The sequence below is a fragment of the Mirounga angustirostris genome, unplaced genomic scaffold (genome assembly GCF_029215605.1).
Source record: "Mirounga angustirostris isolate CCGP_5_RB_7025 unplaced genomic scaffold, mMirAng1.0.hap1 SCAF_2, whole genome shotgun sequence".
In the NCBI taxonomy this organism is placed as follows: Eukaryota; Metazoa; Chordata; class Mammalia; order Carnivora; family Phocidae; genus Mirounga; species Mirounga angustirostris.
Genome location: NW_026991710.1, coordinates 152,549,030 through 152,575,572, shown reverse-complemented (window position 1 = coordinate 152,575,572; position 26,543 = coordinate 152,549,030). Strand labels below are relative to the sequence as shown.

The 26,543-nt window shown below is 38.0% G+C and overlaps 2 protein-coding genes across 17 annotated transcripts in view; one reads left to right on the top strand and one right to left on the bottom strand.

The window, feature by feature from the left end:
• The window catches only part of INTS9 (integrator complex subunit 9), a 116,071-nt gene extending 105,126 nt beyond the window's left edge, over positions 1 to 10,945 (bottom strand). The window contains exon 1 of one of the 6 annotated variants that reach the window (XM_064585328.1): positions 10,677 to 10,945. In XM_064585328.1, coding sequence (XP_064441398.1) covers positions 10,677 to 10,685 — 9 coding nt within the window. In that variant the 5' untranslated portion in view covers positions 10,686 to 10,945. The remainder of the gene's footprint in view (positions 1 to 10,676) is intronic. The other 5 variants (XM_064585327.1, XM_064585330.1, XM_064585326.1 and 2 more) reach the window with 5 other exon arrangements.
• Positions 10,946 to 11,172: 227 nt separating this feature from the next.
• The window catches only part of HMBOX1 (homeobox containing 1), a 213,612-nt gene continuing 198,241 nt past the window's right edge, over positions 11,173 to 26,543 (top strand). For 9 of the 11 annotated variants that reach the window (XM_045880089.2, XM_045880094.2, XM_045880091.2 and 6 more), the window contains exon 1: positions 11,173 to 11,482. The gene's annotated coding sequence lies outside the window, so the exon portion shown is untranslated. The remainder of the gene's footprint in view (positions 11,483 to 26,543) is intronic. The other 2 variants (XM_045880093.3, XM_045880092.3) reach the window with 1 other exon arrangement.

Here is a 26,543-nt window from a genome sequence, read left to right as displayed (position 1 = left end):
AAAAAAATAACTATGAGAGCAGTCTGGAAAATTCTGAAGTAGAGAGCAGTGAGTGGAAACAAGTACTACAAGATATTAAAATACACTCTAAAACTACAAAAAATAAAAGTGTAGGACTGTAAAATAGACCAAGTGGGATAAAAGAGTTGAGAAGAAAACAGAAATATAGATGTTTTTGTAGCCACATGAAAAGATGTTCTACATCTTATACAAAGGAGAAAAAAATTTTAAAAAAGTATAATGACAGACCATTTCTTCACTTTTCAGTGAGAGAAAAATAAGACAGTTTGATGGTAACGTTGTAGTGATACACTGGGTTATACTGCTGGAGACAGTGTAATCTGATAAGTCTCTATGGGGGCACTTTGGCAATAAAATGAAATAAAAAATGCACATACCCTTTGAACCATCCATTTCATCCAGAAATGCATCCTACAAATATACTTCCAGAGATGCTCACAAAGGAGATTATCACGCAACATGATTTCCGAACGCAAAGGATTGGAAACAACGTAATGCTCATCGATAAGGGTTTGGCCAGATAAATTATGGCATATCTAAACAACAAAACACTGCACAACTGATTTATTTTCTAGCAATGGTATGAACATATTTTTGAGATATGTTGACACTAATTTCATATGTTATGTTTTATTTTAGTAACAAAGCCATGCCCTAAACTTTAACAATGAATGATTTTCAAAATCATCGTGAGGGGTGTAGGTGGGTGTAGTAGAACTTTATCTTTCAGCCTAACATCCATAATTCTAAACTCATCCTTTAGACAATGAAAATACAAAGTGTCTGTTAGAAATATTTAAAAAAATATCTGAAAGGAGAATTGAAAATATTTCATTGTCTACAATGAGAGAACTGTGAAAACAAATGACCCAAGATCTTATTAAATGCACACTCTAATTTATTAGGTGTGAGTATGTAGTGTAGTGTTTTATAAAATGAACCAGTTCTAGATACTGATAGGAAATGATAGGTAAAATACATTTCTAATTTAAAAAAGAAAAAGGAATTCACAAAACCAGTGTGGGTAGGATCTCACCATATATGTAAAAAATAAAAAAGGGATGGAAATTACATAAATGTAAATCCACAGAATATCTCTGAAGGGTACACAAGAAATTGATAACTGAGATTGCTCCTGGGGAGGAAGATAAAGAGAGGAGCAGATCTCTTCACTTTTTTTTTCTCTTACACTTCTACAATGTACATGTATTATCTATCTAAAAAAATACAAAGAGATGCTCAATATCACTAAGCATTAGGGAAATGTAATGAAAATCACAGTGAGATACTAGTTCACACCCATTAGGACGGTTATTATCAAAACAAACAGAAAATGACAAGTATTGACAAGTGGTGAAGATGTGGAGAAATCAGAACCCTTGCGTATTGCCATTGGGAATATAAAATGGTGCAGGTGCACATACTGTGAAAAACAGTATGTTGGTTCCTCAAAAAGTTAAACGGAGAATTACCATGTGATCCAGCAATTCTATTCCTGGATAAATATCCCGAAGAATTCAAAGCAGAGATCTGAACAGATATTTGTACACCCATGTTCAAAGCAGATTTATTCACAATAGTCAAAAGGCAGAAATGACATAAGTGTCCATAGATAGATGAATGGATAAACAAAATGTGGTATACACGTTTGATGGAATATTATTCAGTCTTAAAAAGGAAGAAAATTCTGACAGATGCTACAACATGGATAAATCTTGAAGATATTATGCTAAGTGATGTATGGAGATGGATGGTGATAGTCACTGAAACATGTGGATGTACTTAATGCCACTGAACTCTACTTAAAAATGGTTAAAACAGTTAATCTTATCTTGTGTATACTTTACCTCAATTTCTAAAACATGTAATGCACAAACAGAAAATCTGAAGAGACCCACAGCAAGTAAAGAAAATGAATTATGTCAATTAAAAATCTGCCCACAAAGAAAAGCCCAGGCCCAAATGGCTTCCCTAATGAATTCTATCACACATTTAAAGAAGAAATGATATAAATTCTTTGAGCACTCTTCCAGAATACAGAGGAGGAGGGTACACTTCCCAACTCATTCTATGAGAATAATATTACTCTGATACCAAAACCAAAGACATTACAAGAAAACAACAGAACAATAGCTCTTGTGAATATATATGCAAAAATCTTCAACAAAATATTAGCAAACCAATTCTGGCATCATGACCAAGTGGGAATTATACTTGGAATTTAAGATTGACTTAACATTCAACATTCAACCAAGGTAATACACCATATTTATATAATAAAGGATAAAAACTACATGATCATCTTGATATCCCCCCGAAAAGCATTTGATAAAATCCAAGACCCAGTCAGGATAAAAATGCTCAACAAACTAAGGCTAGAAGAGAACATCCTCAACTTGATTAAGGGTATCTACAAAAAACCTACAGCTCACATCATATTCAGTAGTGAAAGACCAAATGCTTTCCCCTTCAGATTGGGAACCAGGAAAAGATTGACAAGGATGTCTGCTCACACCACTTCAATTCAACATTGTACTGGATGATCTAGCCAGTGTAATCATGCAGGAAAAAGAAATGAAAACATGGAGATAATAGAAATGGAAACCTTCCACACAACAATAGCCTCAAAGTGAAAACAATCCAAATGTCTATCAAATGGTACATGGATAAACAAAATGTGGTGTACTCGTATAGTGGAATATTATTAAGCAGTATATGCTACAAGATGAGTGAACCTCAAAAACATTATACTAAAGGCAAGAAGTCAGACACAAGAGACTGCATACTGTAGTAGTTAATTTATATGAAATGACAAGAAAGGGCAAATCTACAAGACAGAAAGTAGATAAGTGGTTGCCTGAGCCTGGAGGTAGTAATGGGGATTGACTGCTAATGGGCACAAGGGATCTTTTCAGGGCGATGGAAATATTCTAAAACTGGATTGTGGTAATTGTTGCACAACTCTGTAGATTTACTAAAAGTCACTGCAGAGTACCCTTTAAATGTATGAATTCAGTGGCATGTAAAATTATACCTCAATAAAGCTGCTTTAAAAATGTAAAGAAAAAAGGTAACGGTTACAATAATAATATCCTCTACATTATTAATACTACTGCTTGTTTATTCATATTTCCACATGCTGGAAAAACATATGGGAAGGAAGACTTATTAAATTAGAACATCTAATTATGCCTGCCTCTATTTTACTGAAATAGAAAAATGCAGAAATATTGTATTTAGGAGAAGAGAATCTCTGCTTAGGCCATAAATCTGAGGAATAGATTATGCAAGACTTTTTATTATTCACCTCCCCCCACCTTCATAAACATGAGTAATGAAAAATAAACTGCACCTTAAGGGCAAAAAGGGTCTTCGTTCTGCAATTCCTATTAAAAAATCATTTTCTTGAACATCATCTATCTGATTATATATTCTTGAGAGAGCTAAAGTTCATTCAGTTGTGCTTTCAATAAATTTAAATGTTTTAGACCTTCAAGGCATTTCCTTTAGATATATGGTCAATCAGGGACAATTGAAACTTCCTGTTTTTCTCACAGTAAAGTTTCCACCACACAGTTCTTAGACTTGATCACTGAGTGCCTTGGGGTTTTCAAACTGACTTGTTTCTCCTTACAGTCTTTCTTATTCCCTTTATCCTTCTGGTCTGCAGTCTTGCCTTTTTTCATGATCTCTGCAAATTCTGGCATCTACCTTTTCCTCAGTCCTTCCTGATATATCAAGTTCTAGCTTCATCTCACAGATTATCCCTTTTCTGGGGATGAGGGGGGGATCTCCTCTGTCATTTATGCACACTTGGCCTGGCTGCCTCTCCAATCCATTTGATCCCATAAATACTGCCATCTTAATTACTACACCCATGCATCAGCATTTTCAAAGCAATACCACAGAGTGTTTAAAAAATTCCTTTTAAAGATTCTTTTTTTTTTTTTTTAAGATTTTATTTATTTGAGACAGAGAGAATGAGAGAGAGAGAGCACATGAGAGGGGGGAGGGTCAGAGGGAGAAGCAGACTCCCTGCCGAGCAGGAAGCCCGATGCGGGACTCGATCCCGGGACTCCAGGATCATGACCTGAGCCGAAAGCAGTCGCCCAACCAACTGAGCCACCCAGGCGCCCCCTTTTAAAGATTCTTATGACACCATTTTCTTTAATATGAAGAAGTGTGTTCCCCTTTCTGGTACATTTTCCCACATCCATATATCACTACTGTAAGGATGTATTACTAAATATGGCTGAAGTTTAAGAGACAAGAGGGTGTGAGGATTGATGAAAGGAGAAAGTTGCATTAGTAAGACACACAGTTAAGAGTAAAGAAACAGATGGCATTGTTGGCAAGGGGGAGGAAATGCATTCTCATAGACTACTGGTACAATGGTAAACTAGTGGGCAAGTCGGCCGTAACTACTACAATTTTAAGAAGGCGTATTCTTGGATACCATTAAATGCATTGTTTGACCATTACATTAAAAAAATACTTGACCCAGTGCCTGATGATATCTCTACATCAGAAATTCACTGTAATATTGTTTGAATTGCACAGTAAGCCCACTAAACATTACTTTCCATAAAGGCAGAGAGTAAATCTGTTTTATTCCCTGCAATACACCCAGGATCTTGAGCAAAGCCTAGCACAGAGGAGGGAGGTGGTCAGGAAGTTTTGTCGAATAAATAAATAATAATAGAGATTTGAGGGGCCGTGTATGCCTGGACCTCTGTTGGTATTTAGCGAGCCAGGAGCAAGCGTACCATTTGGAATGCTGGGTTTTACTAATTTCCATGCCACGCTACACTCTTCGCCCTTGTCTGTCAAGTTCACTTTGCTGATTATCAGAGCCAAAGGCAACAGCATTTGAGCGCTCAAAGCAAACCAGGCACAAAACAGATGGGCTACTGCAGTTATATGCAACACTAATGCTGTCATGCTTAATATTGTGAGTCATATATATATTTTTCAATTCAACTATTATTGCTGAAAAAAATCTATTATTGGTATACTTTTTTTTCACCTTAAGTATAAAAGATTTAATCTTCAGAGTAACAACAATTAGGACTTAAAATGCCCCAAAGTAAAATATCCATTTTTATCTCAGAGCACTGCTGAATAAAGTATGTGACTTGGCTTTTTGTTACACATTGCTTTTCAGTTTGAGGAAAGAAAGGAAAAAACCTGTCATACTGAGGTGGTGATAAAACATGACCGTTTGGAAGCTCAAAATGATATTACATCATAAAGACACACGAGGGCACTCTAATCAACCAGCAAAGAGAAACAGAAAAGATAGTGAAATCAGGTTGACATTTTAACAACTGCACCACAATAGGTGAATTAATAAGCACTGGTAAAATTGTGAATGTTTGTAATTCATAGCAAGAGATTTTCTATTCTTGATCCAAGTTCTAAGAAGCCAAAAGCATTCTGTAATTCTGTAAATGAGAGAAATAATCTATCACTCTCAGATCAGAGGTGAGGAATAACCACACCCCTTTCTAATGATTTGTTAAATTAACCTTGGAGCAGAATTTGCCCCTTTCAAGCAAAGATCTTCTAGATTATCTACAGTTCCACTGGTGTTTTATTTGTCCTCCACTGGGAGCAGTCCACGAATCCATTTCTTTGCTCCATCTGTTTTCCTAGGAGAAATGGTGAGTTAAAAGTTTGAGCCTTCCCCAAGAAAGCCAGTAGTAATGAAACAGCACTTTGTATAAAGGAGCATAGATCACTGAAGAACATCTCCTGGCCTTCCTGAGTTTTAAAATTTGTAAATACAACTACAGCATGTAATTTCCTCCATCAAATTAAAAAAGTATAGCATAACAAGCATTTAAATGACCTTTCTCCCAAAACTTTTAACAAGAGAACAACAATAACTACAGAGCCATGGATTCTGAAGCAACCAGGTTCATTCACTAAGGATTATCACTAATATTTTTTTAAAAGATTTTATTTATTTAAGAGAGAGAGAGAGAGAGCAAGATCGGGGGGAAGGGGAGAGGGAGAAGCAGACTCCTCGCTGAGCAGGGAGCCTGACCCTGGCCTTGATCCCAGGACCCCAGGATCATGACCTGAGCTGAAGGCAGACACTTAACCAACTGAGCTACCCAGGTGCCCAGCTTATCACTAATCTTAAAGTCATATTCAAATTTGTGCCTTAGCAAAATCATAAATAATTTCCTGTCATCAATCTTTGGGGTCAAATGTAAGAATTAAAATGGAAAGTATTAAAACTTTGAGTGCCAAGGGTATACTGTGGTTGCATAATAAATCTTTGTTGACTTAATAAAAAGATTCTCTCGGGCGCCTGGGTGGCTCAGATGGTTAAGCGTCTGCCTTCGGCTCAGGTCATGATCTCAGGGTCCTGGGATCGAGTCCCACAACGGGCTCCCTGCTCCTTGGGAGCCTGCTTCTCCCTCTGCCTCTCTCTCTCTCTCTCTCTGTCTCTCATGAATAAATAAATAAAATTAAAAAAAAATAAATTAAAAAAATAAAAAATAAAAAGATTCTCTCCATCTCTGGATCCATAGAAAGTATGACACATGCTGCATTCCTGAACTGCTTCTTACTATCTTCTTTAATCTTCATCTATTTGAATGACTGAATTCCTAGATATGATGTTTCAAATTCAATATGTCAATGTATTCAGTATTTTTTTGTTCCACGATGTTTTGGTAAGGACCCTGATGAATTCTAGTTTCTATCCTTTCCTGAACTGGCCACCTGGGTATACACAGGTAGGCTCAATTTATACTAATAACAGAACAGGCTCTAAAATATGCTAATTTTCTTCTAATCTTCTAATTTTCCTGCTCTTTAAAAATGATTCTGGTTAACTGAAGGTGCCAATCAACTTTTTTTCAGTTAAATAAAGCTGCCTGAATACTGCATAATATTATAGACAGTAATTAAAATCGTTTGAGTCGGTATCTTTTTTTTTTTTTAAAGATTTTATTTATTTATTTATTAGAGAGCGAGCGAGAGAGAAACAGCATGAGAGAGGAGAGGGCCAGAGGGAGAAGCGGGCTCCCAGCTCAGCAGGGAGTGGGACTCGATCCCAGGACCCTGGGATCATGACCTGAGCCAAAGGCAGTCGCCCAACCAACTGAGCCACCCAGGCGCCCGAGTTGGTATCTTTCTAAGGAGATATCCAAGGAATATTTTATAATGACATCCGCGGTCTTCCCTTGGGTGTGTGAAAAGCCACCAAGAGAGTGATGTGTAAAGTTAGAGAACTATAAATGGCATTACAGAGGTTAAATTGGGTAGTATAAAAACCAACTTGGGCACTCAACTCAATCGGTATGGTCTGATATGGAGCCCTTTATATTATCAAGGAAGTTTCCAAACTTTAATTTTTTTTTTACCAATAATCTTTTTTAAAGATCTTAATTTAATCAAACTCACATTTAAAGCTAATTTTAAAAACAGCCTTGAATAAACTCTCCCAGTATGCACTCTGGCTTCCTTTTATTAAGAGATAACATATGCCAGGTACTTTGCAAGGTGCTGGAATCCCGGCCCTCATTAACCAAGAGTCTTAAGGAAGGAATCTTGGATTCAGATCTTGGTTCTACTACTTTTCATCTGTGTAACTGTGAGCCACTTCATTTTCCTGAGGCTCAGACTTTTTATCTGTAAAATGGGAATACTATCACCTAGATCAAAGGAGTAAGTGGGACACTACACGGTACTTAGCAAGGTGCCTGGCACACAGTAATTGCTCCACAAAAGGTAGCAATTATTATTTTTTTTACTCCAATGGATATTGCTTATTGTAATGTTTTAAATATACTCCTTAATCTTTTCTTATCAATAGTCACAGGCCTTGATAATCCTTCAGAGATTATTCCACAACTATTCAGTGGCATCATACTATGTGTCAGGCCCTGGGAATATATGAGGGAGGACAGACATAAAACCAGTAATTACCAGTGCTACAAAAAGAAAATGTGCCATGGAAGCATATAACGGGGGTAACCAATTCAAGGAAACCTTGAAGAAGTACTAAACAGAGACCTGAGATAAATGAAAAAAATTAGGCAGGCAAAAAAGCACTGTAGGCAAAGCAACACACTTAAAGTCCCAGAGGCAAAAGCATAGTGAACTGAAGGAACTGGAAGATGTGCAATATAATTGGAACCAGGAGAGCAAGGGAGATGAGGGTTAGGTAGGAACCTGGAAAGGTAGGCAGGGCCATATTCTGCAGGATCAAGTAAGCCAAGTTAAGAATTGTAAGACTTTATACTAAGGGCAAAGGAAGCTACTGAGGGGTTTTATGGAACTCTGCAATTTAAAACAACTTCTGAGGGCGCCTGGGTGGCTCAGTTGGTTGGGCGACTGCCTTCAGCTCAGGTCATGATCCTGGAGTCCCGGGATGGAGTCCCGCATCGGGCTCCCTGCTCGGCAGGGGGTCTGCTTCTCCCTCTGACCCTCCTCCCTCTCATGCTCTCTGTCTCTCATTCTCTCTCTCTCTCAAATAAATAAATAAAATCTTAAAAAAATAAAATAAAATAAAATAAAACAACTTCTGAGATTCAGAGTAGACTGGATAGGGTCAAGATTGAACTCAGGGAGATCATTTAGAAAGTACTGTTGAATTCCAAGTATCAAGTTAGAAAGAGCCAGTACAAAAGCAGTATTAGTGGGACTGGAGAGAAAGAGACTTGTTCAAGAACAAAGGCAGAATCAATCAACAAGATGTGGTCATAGATTGTGCATGGGGAGGGTATTCTGGGAAGTAATAATCTCAAAAACAAGAATGTGCTCAATAAAATGTATTTCTGTGTTTCATGATATAAATGTAAAGCATGGTTTATTACTACATACTCCTGAAGCAGTACACAAAGTTAAAAATCTCAGGCCATGGGACGATTTATTTCAACTTTATGAGGCATGACACACAAAAGATGTCTAAGTGAGCATCAGTGTTTTTGAAACCACTTTGCTATGTTGATGGTAATTCTGCATAGATCCTGCAAGATCATCTAACAACTACCAAATGAGTTTTAATATGTAACACATGGATTGAAAGTAAAGAGGGAGGCACTATAAATAGAACACTTTTTCTTCCTAGGAGGCATATTTTGGTTCTTAAAGGAAAAAACAAATTTCTACTCTTTTCCCTTCCATGCTTCCATATCCGTAAATATATTAAGCAGGAGGAATATTATGAGCAAACCAAAGTACGTGTAAAGTAAATCTTGGCTCTCAGCCAAATGTATTTTTATGGAAAAAATTGTTTCACACTTGCATGCCTTCTCACCAAGCACACCAAATATGATTTAACATTTACTGGGGACACATGGTCTGTGCTCCAATCATTTAGGTGCAAACTCTTTTGCACCTAAAACCTGAACCCTCTTCATGGAAGGCCCTGGCCGACTCCTCTTTCTTATCAGTTCGAGTCCTTTCTAGGAAGCTATCTTCCACCTCTCCCCCACCCCCATTATCCTCTCAATTCCCCAAACCCTGAACACGTTTTTATTTTACCATGAATTGCAATGAATTAAAATTTTGGCTTTCTTTTCTATCTTCATTAAATTGCATGCTTCTATAGGGCAAGGCAGTGACTCTCAATTCTGCATTCTTAAATGTTTCACATTCAGACCCAGGAGCAAATTGACAGTCAAGGTTTACTAATCTGTGCCCTTCTCCCTACCTAAGTGCAGCTTTAAATGGCAGCAGTTTTGGAGTTGAATCTACTTTAATACTTTCTCTGACTTCTTTTCAGAAAACAGCCGACACTTTGCAGAGTATATACCTGTAGAGTGTGTGTGTGTGTGTGCGCGCGCGCGCACGCGTGTGTTCAAATAAGAAAACAAACCTTTTGTTTTTGTATAAAAATCACAGAAAGTAAAGCCTGACATACTTGGCTGCAGGAACATTAATTTTAAAAGGTTGAGAAACAGCATCTCACACCTCCTAATTAATGCTATTATTAATTCTATAGAGGTAGAATAATCTAGTTAGATCTATGCACAGTAAGTAAAACGGCCCAGAATAAAGGTCTGAGAAGCTTTTCAATAAGCAAAGTGTTTGGGTTTTATGATGCAAAGACTTCTCCAGATACACTGGCTCATGCAGTCCCTAGGGTGGAATGCCTTAACACTTCCTCTCAGCCCACTGTATGTAGTGTTTAAGACTCAAATCCTCCAAAATCACACCCTGACTTCGTCCTTATCTAAAGTCCTAGGGCAGTCAGGAGTCTATAATACAAAATTTAATAAGTGTTTACCCTCTGCCCAATATTTTCTACTCTCCGCTCAGATCTAACAAAAGCCGCCTCAACAACGGTAGGGAGAAAAGCTAATCAAGTGCCAATAGCATGGAAAGAAGTTAACCTATTTCAACACTCACGTGTCAGCTGAGAAGTCAAACCTAGCTCATAAAGCCCAACCTTAGTTCGGAGAAGAAATGCGACAGAGTCAACGTCTTATCTAACCAAAGGGACCCGTCAACGGATACATAAGATCTCTAGGCAGCTGGGGGTGGAGGGTGGGGGGATAAAACTCAAATCTCCTCAACAACAGCAGCTTTCCTTGGTCCACCCACTTTCTACTTCCCTTCCCAAGGTGCAAACGAAGAAGTCCAAAAAGTATATGGCACCACCTTTGCTCTCTGACCTAGGAGCAGAGACTCACCAGTTTCATGTTAGACTTCTGGTTGTTCAGTACCAGACACTCCACTCCTCAAACGCAGAAAGCCTCTTCCGGTTCAATCACCGCCACCGGCCCGCCGAGAGCATCGCGGGACATGCAGTCCTTCTTCTCTACGCCCCCTCCCTGGGGCATCATGGGAAATGTAGTCATCTCTCCGTGCATCATGGGAACCGTGGTCATCTTTCTTTTCCGTCCCTTTCCTCTCCAACGCCTCCTTCGGCCAGCTCAAATTCATCCCCGCCGCCAATTCATCCTCCCTCTGCACTCCAGCATGATATCATGTCCCCTCTCTGGACCTGGGACCCATGGTATTCTGGGATGTGTAGTCCCCATGGCTCTGGCGCCCCTTACCCCTCCTCCCTGTGGGAAGGCGGATGGGCGCGGGACTTGCCGGGAGCTGTAGTTCCCTGGGGCCTCTGGATGCTAAGTCCTGAGCTTTTACTCAAGGGAGGCAAGAACTACAACTCCCAGGGCCGCCCGGCTGCAGCAGGTGGGAGCGGGGCTGTTGATATCAATATGGCGGTTGTCAGCCAGACAAAGACAGTCAGTCTGATGTGATTGAGACAAGGGAGGTTTTCAGGGGGAGACTGGGAGATAGGGGCCTCCCCTCCCCCTTCTCCTCTTCCTGCGCTGGCCTCAACCCCTCCCCAGTCCCCTCCCGACTGGCGCCCCACGCGGAAGACACCCCTCCCCCTCCCGCTTTCCCCTCCTCCCTGCCTCAGCCCTTCGTACTGGGACGTTGGGGAGGGGGCTGTGCCGGGCGGAGAGAACTCAGCAAGGATTCTGAGGTGAGTCGAGCGGTTTTGAAGCCGGACTACCTCAAGTCTCTTTCCTCACTTCTTTCTCTTCACTTTTTTTTTTTTTTGAGGGGTTTTGGGGAGTAAGTGAGTGGGCTGGGATGGGTCTCTTAAGCGGCCCGATTGAGAGGAGGGAGGAAGCAGGGGGCTTCCGAGTGGGTAACCCGGACGCAGGGTGTGGGGTGGGGCAGTTTGTGGGGGGCGGTAATTGAAAGGCGTCGGTTGCTCCCCAACTCTTTTCTCCTGCTTTTCTCCACTGTGGGCGGAAGGTTTGAATCCTGGAGGTGGGGTCTCCTGTTTGGAGTTTGGGAAACTGCGAGGTGAATTTGAGGTGTGTGGGTTTGTTTGGGGTTTATAACTGTTTTAAACTGTGTGACGTGTACTTGTGTGATATGTTAGTCTTGAATAAATGTCTACAGATAGGAAGTTAGATAGCTGGAGTCATAGCTTTTATCTGGGCCTGGGCAGAGAAGCGTGCGTGAGGTCCGCGTCCTGGACCTTTGGGCTGGCGACGTGGTGCGGTGTAGCTGGGGTTAGCAACTCGTTTGTGTCCCATTGCCCGCTCACACTTCTCCTCCTGCCTCCGCCTCCTCCCCTGGACAAATCTCCACCCCAAACTCCGGGCTGGAGAATTTTAGAGATGAGGTGGTGTGGAGATGGATTTTTGCATCCGTAAGTCCATAGATAGGTGGGAAAGGAAAAGTGTTCTTAGTATTTTATTCCGGAACCGTGTTTTGGTTACACTATTGGGGCTACTTTGAAAGGAGTCCTCCACCCACCCTCACCCCGAAACAGTAGGTAGATGTATCTCATCGTCTTCGTGTTAAATGCATTAAACATTACTTAAGATTCGGGGGCGTGCGGTGGGGGTCTGGAGTGCTGACATGGGTATGCGTCTCTGTGTGTCTACTAAAGACACAGGATGACTGTTGTATATCTTGAGATAGGGAGACTTATTTTCGTAGTAGGAAAAACTGTTGGAAATTATTTGGTGGCGGGGGGAGTAGCTGATAGGCGCTGCTTGTATTTTTCTTCTACCCCACCCTGTTCTGTCTCGGATTTGTCTGAAAGCTGGTATGGAAGAGTGAGGAAGCATTGGGTGAGTGAAGGATGGAAGGCAGTTGACATTAAAGATACTATACTGTATAAAGTTGAATGGTGTAAAGTGATTGCTGTTTTTTACCCTGAAGCTTTAAAACCCTTTTGTATCTAATAGGGTAGAGTGATGTGACTAGTTCATTTCTCTGGGATCCTGCAGGTGTAGAAACCTCTCTTCCCTCCCTTCCTTCCCTTCTTCCTCCTTCAGTCCTTTCTTTCTTGGCATGCTACATTTCTCTTCCCAGATGGACATGATGCCTCCTGTGCCTGTTTATTTAGTTTGTGCTAATATAGTTGTGCTTTTTGTGATTTTACTATAAAACGCATCATTAGATGAAAAGGACTTGCATTTGTTTTTACTTTGCATTTATGCCACAGGTAATTGTCACATCAGGATTGAAGTGCTTTGCATTAAACTAATTTTAAAATTGCACAACTAAGTTGTTAGATCTAGTTGAATTATGTTTATAAGTCAAGTTTGGAAAATTTGAATTCTGATTGTTTTCTCAAGTTTCAAGTAGAGTTACAAAGGCAAGAGGGTTGCAACATCTCTTTTTTCTCACAGTCTTTAATATTTAATAACATTACACCAGGAGAATTTAAGACCATATATTTTGTAGTTTCTTCAGTCTGAAATAGAAGTTTTTCAATAGCACTCCTTCTGTGACAGTTTTTTTGTGTAATGGACCTTTAAATAACTAAAGGAATTGGCATAATTGCTCTTTCGACTGTTGAGACTTAGTGTATTTACATATTTGGCTCCAAACTTACCAATTCTCAAATCTATCAGTAAAGGACTTTAGATTCCATAAAAACTGAAAGTCACATAGACACAGTATGCAGTTTTATGGTATGTTTTATGACCTTTGATTTGAAATTTCTGCAGTTGATCATTCACACAGATGAGCTGACTGTAAACGTGAGGTAGTATGTATATTTAGATTGACCTGAATAAAAAAAAAATTGATATGTCTTCTAAGTCTCAAATTTAGAATATAAAATATGTTGATACAAAGCCGAACCTTTTGTTTGTTTTAGACTAGGATATCCAGAATTTTTTGTTTTAACCTTCTGTCTTAATCTGAAACATTACTTTGCCAAAACTGGAGGAAAATCCCATGTAACTACATAATAGAGTATATTTTTGCTGGAAGATATTCTGTTAGATGTAGAGTTTTTAAATGTTCAATACTTATTTTAGAAATAAAAAACTAAAATGTCTAAGAGTTGGAAAAATAAAACAGTATTTTCTCTTCCACCTACCTACCCTTACCTCAGATTTTCTTTTTGTTTGTTTTCTTCCATGAAAGTGCAAAGTTACTTACTGGGAAAACCTTTCATTAAACTTTTTCTGACTAGTAGTCTGGTTGAAATCATTGTAAGTAAACCAAACATATTCCTTGCATTTGGCGGGGGTGATTCTGTTGCACTCTAAGCACTGAGCATTAAAATGATGTAAAGCCTTTACTGCAGGTTAAAGCATAAAACATTGTCAGCATGTGGAAGTCATATGGTTTATGAAAAGAGTAGAAAATCAGGGCATTGGTGCCTGTCCAGCTTAAAATTTCATCCCGTAACTGTGAAAGACACATTTATTTTAATATGATTGCTTCTAAAAATGTTGCCTGTATTATGGGAAGTTGAGAATCCAAACTGTTTTTAACCGATCTGTTGCTAGTTTAGTGTACTGCATATCACGAATACTGTGGTTACAAATGTGCATCAAGGAGCCTTTAGGGGTCATCTTTATGTTGAATGTCTTTAGTGAGGCTTCATTTTCATTGCTGTATGAACAGATTTCGCTCTTAGCACAAATCCTTAGTTGAGGCATCACTAATAGAAATTTAATAGCTCAGTATTGATAAATTTTAAAATATATTGCAACAAATCTCTCATTGTTTTAGCATTAAAAAAATAGAAGTAACCAGTTTGTGGCAATTTTTGTGGCAAGTATCTATTGCAATGAGATTGCTTGTTTGAGTAGATGTTGAACACATTGGGATATTTATGCTAAATTTGTTCATTTGGGGTCTTGTGTATGTTATATTTGGTCCATCCCACTTTTAAATGTTGCAGACAGCTTCCATGTTTCCTGTAAAACCACGTTTGCTTTGGGTTCATTTCTTTGCAGCTCTTGCTTCTATTATTTTTGTATGCAGATCTTTAAACTTGAGTTATTTTTCTTGGAAATTAGAAATTTATCCTAGGATGTCATTTTTCATAAATGAAAGTTGGTGTACCACTCAGCTTTTAAAAAATGTGAATGTTTATAGGTAAACTAGAAAGTGCTCAGTGAAAATATGTTGGGTTTGTTTTGAAAACCTGCTTTATTTAGGTTGTTTTGGCTTCCAGAATTAATTTTGTAGCTCCCTTTGCTTTTTGGCCAGATTTTTCTCTTAACTCTTGGCTTTTGCTTCTCAATTCAGTAGAACTTTAATTTATAAAAAAAACCCTTGTTAGTGGGAATCACAGCTTGTCTAGAGTGTCCTATGGCTACATTTACATATGCACTCACATAAAGCACCTTTACGTTTGTTTATATATGAAATTGATATATATCTATGAGGCATGCAACCTGTAAAAAAGGAATCTGAACCACAAATAACAGGACACTAAACAGTGGCTCAAACTAGAAACCAGAGTAACTACCACCATATGCGGTCCACATTGTAGAAGCTATGGAGATTTTCAGTATCATTAATGATAAGCCATTATTTTAACAGATTCTGCCAAAATCTATTTCTCTCAAAATGGAAGCTATTGGTGTTGAAATTTTTCTGAAGATAATATTAATTAATATGTGTCTTAGATTCCTAGGGGCAGCTGTCTCCCCACCTGACCTGTACTGGTTATAGGGCCCATCATTAAGTACAGAGTAAAGATTTTTCTGACTGATTATTTGAGTTATAACTTTTAGTTATAGTCTATTTAAACATAATCCAGTCTTTAGTTAACTTGTTTTTCTTAATCTTAGATGAAACAAGTTGGAAATTTACTATAACATTGTTTTGGACACTTTCCAGGAGCATTTAGTTACTGGAAGGCTTTGGCTTTGGCATAGCTTTACCCTTACAATGGTAATAAGTTTGGGGTTGCAGTAAGTTTTTCCAATGGTTATTTTAATTCTAATGCAGTACTTTACAGATCCTTGACTTGGGGAATAAGGATATTGTTTTTTGGTTTTGTTTTTTCATTTACAAACAAAATGAGAAAAAGCAATAGATTTAGCTTGAAGTTATGAGTTATTATACTTTTTTTAGAATCTTAAAACAGGTGTCCGTAGATTCATTCAAAGGGCATTTAGGTTTTTTTTTAAACTTAGAGTGCTGATTATGATACTGTTTACTAAGTTGCGCATATTTTCTGTAGCTTGTCTCATGTTCAGTGATGGTCTGCATGTGGTTTATTGAAAACATTTAATTGCTCTCTTTACTGTATGCATATTAAACAATTAGTGTGGAGTTGCCAAGGGGCAGTAATTTTAATGTTTATAGTTACAGTTTTCAAAGAGGAGAAAGTCACATGCTGTGGCTGTTGCTGAAATGAGGATGACCTGAGACTAAATTTATCTGCTTTAAGATTTTGATAAGTAGTGGTGTGATTAAAATGTGAAGCTGTTGGGTTGGGCCTACTCAGTCAAACCTTGAGTCACTCTGACTCTCCACATCCAATCATAGAATCAAGTTGATTTTACATCCTTTGTATCAATTAACTTCTTTTCATTATATGCTATTCCCTTAATTCAGGCCTTCATCATTTCTGTCTTGCCACATCAGTTTCTTAACTAATTTTCCTGCTTTCAGTATTTTTTCTTAAGTAATTTTTCACTCCTACCTGAGAGATCTTGCTAAAACAAAATGTGGATTTGATTGTTAGCCATACTTTGCCTGTGATCCTTCAGTGGCTCCTCAGCCTTTCAGATAAATCCAAACTGTTATTCTACCCGTGTCCAAATCCTAGTTTTGCCAATTACTTGCTGTGTGACTTTGGGCAAGTGTTTTAATCTGTCTGTTCCTCAGTTTCCTCATCTGTAGAATGGGGATAAATAGTCCTCACTTCATAGGATTATCATGAGCACTTAGAATACTGTTAAGTACCTAGAATGCTTCAGGGATATCATAAATGTTAACTATTATTATCATCGTATTATACCACGTGTTTTGTGTTCTAGTTCCTTCTGTATATTTTATCATTATCAACTCTAGACCCTGTGCCTTAGCCATGCCCAACTACTGGTAGGCCCAGCAAGCACTCTAGCATAGATAAGGAGAGTGGGGTATTATTAGTCTGTGAGGGTTGCAGTTGTTAGTAATGTCTTCAAAAGTAAAGAATTAATTGTGAACTTTAAAACATATTGCTGTATAAGTTAGAATGATAGTATATTTTGTTGCTCTGGCTTCTGTTTTTTTCCTCAAAATAAAAGACAATGTTAGTTAGATTATTGCGTAATTCAGACAACAATTTAAAATTCACTTTCTTTGTCCTGTTAATACATTCTTATGTTTCGAACTTAGATTCCCACTGCTAATCCAACCTTTTTATCTTCTTTTTTTAAAAATTTTATATTGTTATGTTAATCACCATACATTACATCATTAGTTTTAGATGTAGTGTTCCATGATTCATTGTTTGTGCATAACACCCAGTGCTCCATGCAGAACGTGCCCTCTTTAATACCCATCACCAGGCTAACCCATCCTCCCATTCCCCTCCCCTCTAGAACCCTCAGTTTGTTTTTCAGAGTCCATCATCTCTCATGGTTCATCTCCCCCTCCGATTTACCTTTTTATCTTCTCACCTAACTTCATGAAAGATTAATTTTGTATAGTTTCTTTCACTTTTTTCCCACAAATCCAAATTCTCCATTTTGTGTAATTTTTTTTTTTTTTTTAACATTGCTGTTGAGACAATTGAATAGTTGTATTATATGATCTGGAAGCCTCTTTGACAGACATCTGTTTTATTTACATACTAATGTTTATACTTGAGGTTGGGTGGCTAGTTTATTTCCACTGTTTTAGTTGGTTTTCCAAAGTGGTAGATGATACACATATGGTGATTTATATCTGTGTCTCATTTCTCCCTCATGGAGGAGAAAGAATGTCCTGTTTTTACAAAACTGAGACAAGGATAAATGTTACCCAAAACTATGGTACAGAGGTAGCAGGATGATAGCTAAGGTATCAGTCCAGACTTCAGAATGTAATTTTTGTGGGAGGCTCTATTATGACTATAGTTTGCAACCACTAATTTAGCCAGCATTTACCTTCATGGAACATAATTGTTCATTGTGGAGAACTTGAAAGTAACTACTCTGAAGATTATTTGGTTGCAAAATCCATTTTTTGGAGTCAAAGATAGCCTATGTTTATTTAGTTTTACATAGTAACTGTTTAAAGCCACTCAGGACAAGAATAGTTGCTATACACTCTGTTGTCTGAGGAAGACCTCTCTGAAAAGATGGCATGATCTTATTTATTTGAAATTCTGTATCATCTTTTCAATAAACTGTCATTTTCCTCCAAAGGTGGCAGTCCAAGGTTAAATAAAAATATCTTTGACTTTTTTTTTTCCTCTCAAAAAGGTACTTTTCTTTAAGTAAAGTTTGATAATTAAAAAATATATATGTATTGCTTTTATTTCAGTTTAACACAGGCATCAACTGACTTGGTCTTCTTCCCTAAAACAAGGAATTACTTAATGAGCACAACTTATTGGTTACTTCCAATTTTAAGTTCCATTTTCTGACATAGAATGTCTTAGTTGACAGCATGTCCATTAAATTACTTTGTTATTGACAGTGTAAGTTTGTATGTATAAATGATTAGGTTTCTGTTTTCTAGTCAACTAAACAGGGTATTTAGATTACTTTAAAAATATAAATGGTATTTTTGTTATTAAAGTAATACGTTGTTTGCTTATTTATTTTTAATTTTGAAATAATTATAGATTCACAGGAAGTTACAAAAATAGTGGAGAGGGCCTATACCTTTCACACAGTTTCCCCTAATGGTTACCTCTTATGTAACTGTTAGTGCAGTATTAAAATCAAGAAATTGACGTTGGTACAATGTGTGTGAGTGGTTCTATGCCATTTTATCACGTGTGGATTCTTTTTTTCTTTTTAATTTTTAAATATTTTATTTATTTATTTGACGGAGGGAGAGAGAGAGTGTGTCTACACACGCACACTAGCATGGGGAGTGGCAGGCAGAGGGAGAGGGAGAAGCAGGTTCCCCGAGGAGCAGGGAGCCCGATGCGGGGATCGATCCCAGGTCCCTGGGCTCATGACCTGAGCCAAAGGCAGACGCTTAACGGCTGAGCCACCCAGGCCACCTCCTCCTGTATGTGTGGATTCTGTAACCACCACCACAATCAGATACTATTGAAGAACGATTCTGTTGTTACAGAGGTTGAATAATTCCCCTCTTAGTCATAAATTTTGTTTTGTCAAGTATAACTAAGGAAAAGAACACCAATTATTGGATCAGTAATTTCACTATTTTGCCTTTTGTAGTAGTTCAGAAATTCTATTGGCACATCTTGAGATTTTTTGTGGAAAATTCCAATTAAACTTTCTTGTGAGAATTTAAAAATTGGCAAGCTTTACTTAATTGAAGATTTATAATACTAATAGCCATTAAACTTTTTAGTAAAAGTTAGTAACATTGAAAATTTCTGTAAATAAGCGTGTAAGATTTAAATGAATTAAAGGCTTAAGTGATATATTTCTTGCCAGACAGGAAGTATGCTAGAATCTGTATTAGATAACAAAATCACAATTATTCTGACATTAGTTTTGCCTTTAACAGTGTTAAAGCAAACTTGTCAGATGAATTGATAGTGAGCTCATATTGTAGTTTTATTTTGAATTTGTTGTAGGGGAACTCTCTTGAGAGAAAGTCAGTTCAAAAATTGTTTCCAGAGAAAGGATCTTTAGAAGAAAAAAAGGGATTCTAGATACTATTGTTAGTCTACGTACAAGAAAGGACCAACAGGGGTGCCTGGGTGGCTCAGTTGTTAAGCGTTTGCCTTCGGCTCAGGTCATGATCCCAGGGTCCTGGGATCGAGCCCCACATAGGGCTCCCTGCTCAGCGGGAAGTCTGCTTCTTCCTCTTCCACTCTCCCTGCTTGTGTTCCCTCTCTCTCTGTCAAAATAAATAAATAAAATCTTAAAAAAAAAATAAAAAAAGAAAGGACCATCATTTTAGAGGCTAGTTTGCCTTCCCTTTATCAACTGTATTAAGTCATGAAGCCTGTCTTCAAAGATGAGGCTATTAATTTAATATACTACTGATTATTACAGACATCAAACAACATAGATCTGCTTTAAACAGGCTAACAAAATATTTTGAAATATGTTACCAGAAGAGATATATCACGTAGGCTTTTTCTCCTCTGAGTTTGAGACAATTTTTTATGCACACTGATAATTTGCCTTGAAAATATCAAATAAATTCTATTTTGTTTCACTGACAAGAATATGATAAGTATTGATGGTACTTTCTGATAAGTCAGATTCATATTTAGAGAACTTTTTGACTAACCTGAGATTTCACTTTCTTCCTGTTGCGAATTTTTTTTTCCTCTTTGGATTTATCTGTTGCCAGCTTTTTATTTATCTTGGTGTACATTCTTAAAAAAATAGTGATTTAATCAGGAATTCTTTGGCTTCAAAGAAGTTTGTTGTAGGGATCCAGCTGTTTGGGGTTGTGCGAAAGGGAGATCTGTCAGGAATCTGAGAAGCTAGTCTCTGCCTCTCATTCTGGGAATATATGGTTTCTTGTCTTGCCTTCTCTTTTTATGTCTGCTTCATCAAGCTTTGTTACTTCTCCCTTTTACTTCTGGTTGCCTTACTGTAGTTTTACAGTTTCTGCTTCTCCATAACTTTGACTTGCAGGTGGATTTGGTTCTCATACGTTGCATGTAATGACGTAAACTGTTTTGTCCTTTCAACTAAAGCTTACTTACCCTCTTAGTGGCGACAGTGTGCTTCTTTTAGTTCAGGTGGTGAGAGAGAAATCTGAACGCATGACCATGAGTTAGATGTCAATTCTATTCCATGACCTTGAGGGTAGGACACAGGGGGGAGTCACCTTTTATATAAGGCTAATGCTTTTGGGTGCTCTGCATGAGGAAAATTCTCTTGTAGGGATTGAACAGGGCACTCAAACATGTCAAGTATAGCAGTGCATGTTTAGGTACTCTGTGGGATACAAAGATTAGTTGGATTTAATCCTTTTCTTCAAGGATCAAATAATTTGCAGGAAATGGCAAAAGTCTCTCAGTGTAATTTAGTGTTAGCTTTTAATGTTAGTTACCTCCGGCAAACCAGAAAGATGACAGAGTAAGACTATAGAACTAGACAGGACTAAGGAAAGAATCAAAGGTAACACTAGAGACATGGCTGTTCTGTCTCAACAGTTCGAATCACAAATCTGTTAAAGCATAAAAGCAGCTTGAAGCTATTCTTTCAGGATCCTAGTTGCTGCTATCAAGGAGCATCCCTTGTTGACTAAAGAGGCTCTTTTTTCACTTCTACCTCTTATCAAGTACACAGCCTTTTGGCTACCATTTGTCCCATCATTGAGGTCAAGAGACATCTTAAAAGAACTATTTCAGAAATAGGAACATTCTCATAGATACAGTCTATATGGTGATAACTGTCCTCTTAAAAAATGTCTTTCATCCCTGACAAGCTTTTGTGGTAATTTAGGACACAGGATATTTGTACCCCCTTACTCTAGAGACAATAAACTGGAATTCATATGGTGGTCTGTAGTAGTGGGCATTTTCTTCAGTACAGATCTGGCAACATAAGAATTGACATCCTGAGGGCTGCTTGGGTGGCTCAGTTGTTAAGCGTCTGCCTTCGGCTCGGGTCATGATCCCAGGGTCCTGGGATCGAGCCCCGCATCGGGCTCCCTGCTCGGCGGGAGGCCTGCTTCTACCTCTCCCACTCCCCCGCTTGTGTTCCTGCTCTCGCTAACTTTCTCTCTGTCAAATAAATAAATAAAATCTTAAAAAAAAATAAAAAAAAAAGAATTGACATACTGGGTCAACCCAGTGTCTAGTCAACACCATATGTTATATTTAACAGAAGATCCATGATGTCAGGGAAAGAAACTAGAACTTTTTATTCCTATGGCAATATTGGAGATTGATATGGATTTCAGGGCTAAAAACTCCAAAGCCAAGTCTTGATTATGTTAACCAAACCAAGACAGATTTTAGAAATAAGCACAAGTCGGGGCACCTGGGTGGCTCAGACTGTTAAGTGTCTGCCTTCGGCTCAGGTCATGATCCCGGGGTCCTGGGATCGAGCCCCGCATCAGGCTCCCTGCTCAGCGGGAAGCCTGCTTCTCCCTCTCCCACTCCCCCTGCTTGTGTTCCCTCTCTCGCTGTGTCTCTCTCTGTCAAATAAATAAATAATAAAAAAAAAATCTAAAAAAAAAAAAAGAAAGAAATAAGCACAAGTCAAGCATAGGCAATGAAAGAACTTAGAAGATCAGTTTCAGATTATAAAGCCATAGAAGATAAACAGCTGGGGAGTCATAGTGTTCAAATACTTAGGCAACACAGGAAGGCAGTGCATCTGGAAAATGTATTAGAATTTTTGTTTTCTAAACTCCACTCCCAGATTTTTAAAATCTTAGATGGGCCCAGGAATGTGTCCTTCATAAGCATGCCAGGTAATTGTAATAAGGTGGTCTTCAGAACATTTGGAAAATGCACAGACATACATACTAAGAACTTACTATGTGCTTGGTTTTATGGTAGGATGCTTAGTAATCTTAAATGCCTGTATTACTTGGAATGTTTCCTCCCTGATGTGTGCCTGCCTTATTTTAAATATTCCATATCCATCCTCTATAACTGCTTATGACACTAGATTGTGCCATGAGATGTGTTTTTGTTCAGCATGGCTGTTTTTCTAGATGTAATATTTAATGGTTAGTGTTATACCCCAAACCATCTAGTCTTTTGTGGTTTTATGATACGTTCAATTTCTTAAACTTCTGTGTTTTTACATACCAACTCTTAAGGCAGTCCTTCCCCTCGCTTCTACTCCCACCCCAATTTAGTCAAAAAGTTTTCCCTATTCTAGTTTTCTAGATCTATTAAGCAAGATTTTTTCCCCAACATATGTACTTTGGTATATCAACCATCTCATGAACCTTCACCCTCACAAATTAATTTCTCACCTTTTTTAAATGTGTGTCATCATTCTTCTCAGAGTCTTAATTTATCCTAGAATATTGAACTGGTTGAGAACATGGATTTGGGAGCCAGACTACCTGGGTGTAAATCTGACCTCCACAACTTACTCTGTAACTGCATAAACCTCTGTAACTCCATCTGTAAATTGAAGATAAATAGTAGTGCCCGTATCACAGGATTGTTGTGAGCATGTGAGGCAATATTTGTAAAGTGCTTAGAAGAGTGGTTGCACAGATTAAGACACACCTTATCATTTTATTATTAATTGGCCTGAGCTTCTGTTTCTAAGTATTTACTCTCCTCCTGAATCATTAGAATTCTCATATGTTGCATGTAATGTCTTCCTAACCAACTTACTTTTGTTCTCTGATCTGTTTTTCTTCTCAGTTATCCTTTCATAGGCCTTATTTGCATTTGATGCAAATGCCTATGTCCTTTTAGTTAAAATTCTTTCTAACCAGGTCTTCTTCCTTCTGTCATCCTTTTTAAAATTTACCTCTGGTCTTGGAGTTCCTAGATTTAAAACCTTTAAAACACCCTTTTAGTACTTTCCTTTTCATACTTCTCTCCCTCATCCCCCATCTAATTCATCAGCAGTGTTCTGCTGATTCTTTCACCATCACATCTCTTAGATCATTCTCTTCCTTTTTACATCTGTAGTTGCCATCCTCATCACTTCTTGCTGAGATGATTACAGCAGTAAAACTGGCCTTTCTGCCTCTTCCCTACTCTATTCCATGGTGCACAGTACTGTTAGAATAATTTTCATCAAACACTTTTCATCAAGTCATTCAAGAAGTTGCTGTACCTTAGTTTGAATTGTGTTATATTCCAATTTTAATCCCTGCACTTTTTTTTTTTTAAGGTTCTTTCCTCCCTAACTGGCATCCTATTTTCTTATTCTTAAAGACTTTTTCTCAGTTACATTCAAGTAAATTACCTTTCTTCCTGCTGTATGTTTTCAGCCTTCATTTCTTGGTATTTGCTACTTTCCCCACTTAATATCTTTGTATATCCTTATCTTGTCAGTTAAAACCTTCTTAATAAAACCCATTTAAAGCCTTCTCTCTCTGAGGAGATACTTTCCAGTGAACCCTGTCACACTTGGACCAGTCATTTACTCAAGAACACAGAATCTTGAATACTTATGCACTCAGTTAATAGTATATATAATTTGTCTTTACTTGCATTGTATATCACATTGTAAGTATTCTAGTTTTCATTTCATGTGTATGAACTGGATTCTAGTTGAAGTGTAAGGTCCTTGAGTCTCCTATTGACTTATCCCTCCCTGCATTCTTTTCCCTTCCACTTTAATTTTCATAGTTCATTTATTCTCATTCATCTAATATATTTTTAATTTTTTTAAAGATTTTATTTATTTATTTGAGAGAGAGAGAATGAGAGAGAGAACATGAGAGGGGGGAGTGTCAGAGGGAGAAGCATACTCCCTGCTGAGCAGGGAGCCCGATGTGGGACTCAATCCTGGGACTCCAGGATCATGACTTGAGCTGAAGGCAGTCGCTTAGCCAAGTGAGCCACCCAGGTGCCCCAATATATTTTTTAATTTTTAATTTAATTTAATTTTTGTTTTTTTAGAGAGAGAGAGTGTGAGTGGGGGTAGGGGCAGAGGGAGAAGGAGAGGGAGAAAGAGAATCCTAAGCAGGCCCTGCACTCAGTGTGGGCCGACGCGGGGGCTCAGTCTCACAAGTCTGAGATCATGACCTGAGCTGAAATCAAGAGTTGGACACTTAACCCACTGAGCCACCCAGGCACCCCATCTAACTAATATTGATTACATATTATGTAAGACGTAAGCCTAGACTTTAGGTACTTCACAGTTTGGATTGGTAAGATCTGATACCTAGAGGTACAGATTTCAATACTGTACTTCAGTTATTCTTGGTTCAGTAATTTCTCTGATCTAGTCTCAAAAATAGCAATTACCACTATATAGATTGCTGAGTTTAGCTTCCTGACAAATAGTTTTGGCTGTAGAATGTTGGTACCAATGATAGTGGGTAAGAACGGACAGGGTAGATGATACATAAGGATTTTAAATTCACTCTTTTCTGAGGATAAGCTCAGTTTTTTTCCTCTTTTTACCAGAACAGCAGGAGATCTATGGACTTAGAATTGCAATTATAAAGTTATTACATAGAAAAGAATCCAAACAATGAAGAAGCATGTATAAAATAACAATTGTAACTGGCCCCTCTTCTTCCTAACATATTCTACCCCAGTGTTCTATTACTTATCAGAAATAACCCCAAAACTTAATGGCTTAAAACAACAAAATCACTTTATTATTCTCTTGCAGGGTTCTGGGGGTTGGTTCAGGTAAGTGGTTCTCACTTGGGATCTCTTCTCTGAAGTTATCTGAAGGCTAGCTCACTCATGTGTCTGATGCCCAGGCTGGGAGAATCTGAAGGCTCGTGGTCCCGCCAGTATGGTGGCTTCGAGGTAGTTGAACTTTCTACGTGGCACCTCAGGGCTCCAAAGGCAAGTGTCCTGGAGAAAGGAAAGTCAGGCATATCACTTTTTATGACTTAGCCTTGGAAACCACACAGTATTCTTCTATATTCTGTTTACTGAGGCAGTCCTGCTGGCCTGCCTAGGTTCAAGAGCAAGGAACACAGAATCCTTGAAGGCGGAGTGGCAAGGTTCTAGAAGAGCATGTATGAAGGAAATATTGTTATGCCAGTTATGAGAAATGCAACACACCAGGGATAAATGCTATTTGTAATTTGGTTTACTGTTGGATCTTTTTCTTTGTATGTACAAATCGTATTTCCAAATGCCTACTCAAATAATTGTATCATACTCCAACTTATATTCATTTAACAATATGTGATAGTGTCAGTACATAAAGACTCACCTTAATTTTTTTGGACATCAAAAATGAGTGAATCATAATTTGCTATAATAGCAGACATTTGGGCTTTCTGGAGTTTATGCCTATGAACCTCTCTTGACCGGTGTTGGATGGTCAGCTTTTGCTGCTTCTTCCTTCTCTCTCTGTTCTGATCTATTCAGTAATTTTTGTGCTTCTGTTTTGATCTCAGAAAAGATGTGCTAGAAATGGGAATATTATATATAAAGGAAAGCTATCTTATTTGGCACTTTATGAATTCAAGGACTTTTTTTTCTTTCTGTTACGCATAGAAAAGCCTTCTTAAATGACTTAATTTTAATTAGTAGTTGATCAATTAATCAAAAAAGTTGGTTATAGTAAAAATTAAAAACTGATTACTTAAACATTTTACTTTAATGAAAGTATATAATTATACATGTATTTCTCAATTGTTTGATACAGGGCAGGGGTTCTCATTTGGGATAATTTTACCCCCTGGGGATATTTGGCAATGTTTGGGGACATTTTTGATTGTCATGGCTGGGTGAGGGTGCTGCTGTTGTCATCTACTGGGTAGTAGTAAAGAAGCCAGGGATACGCTGCTAAACATCTTTCAATTCACAGGGCAGTATTGCTCCCCCTCCCTCCCTCACAATCCCCAAACAAAGAATTCTCCAGGACAAAATGTCCACAGTGCCAGGGTCAGGAAACCTTGATCTAAGGTTAAGGCCTTTTCTTGGTATATGAATCCATGGATTGGCACTCTGCATTAGATTTTCATGCATAAACCATACCCATATGTATTATTTATGATTTTAAGTTTGATTTCTTAAAAATTGAGGGAGACCTTAAAGACACTTATTATATAATCTGTGAATC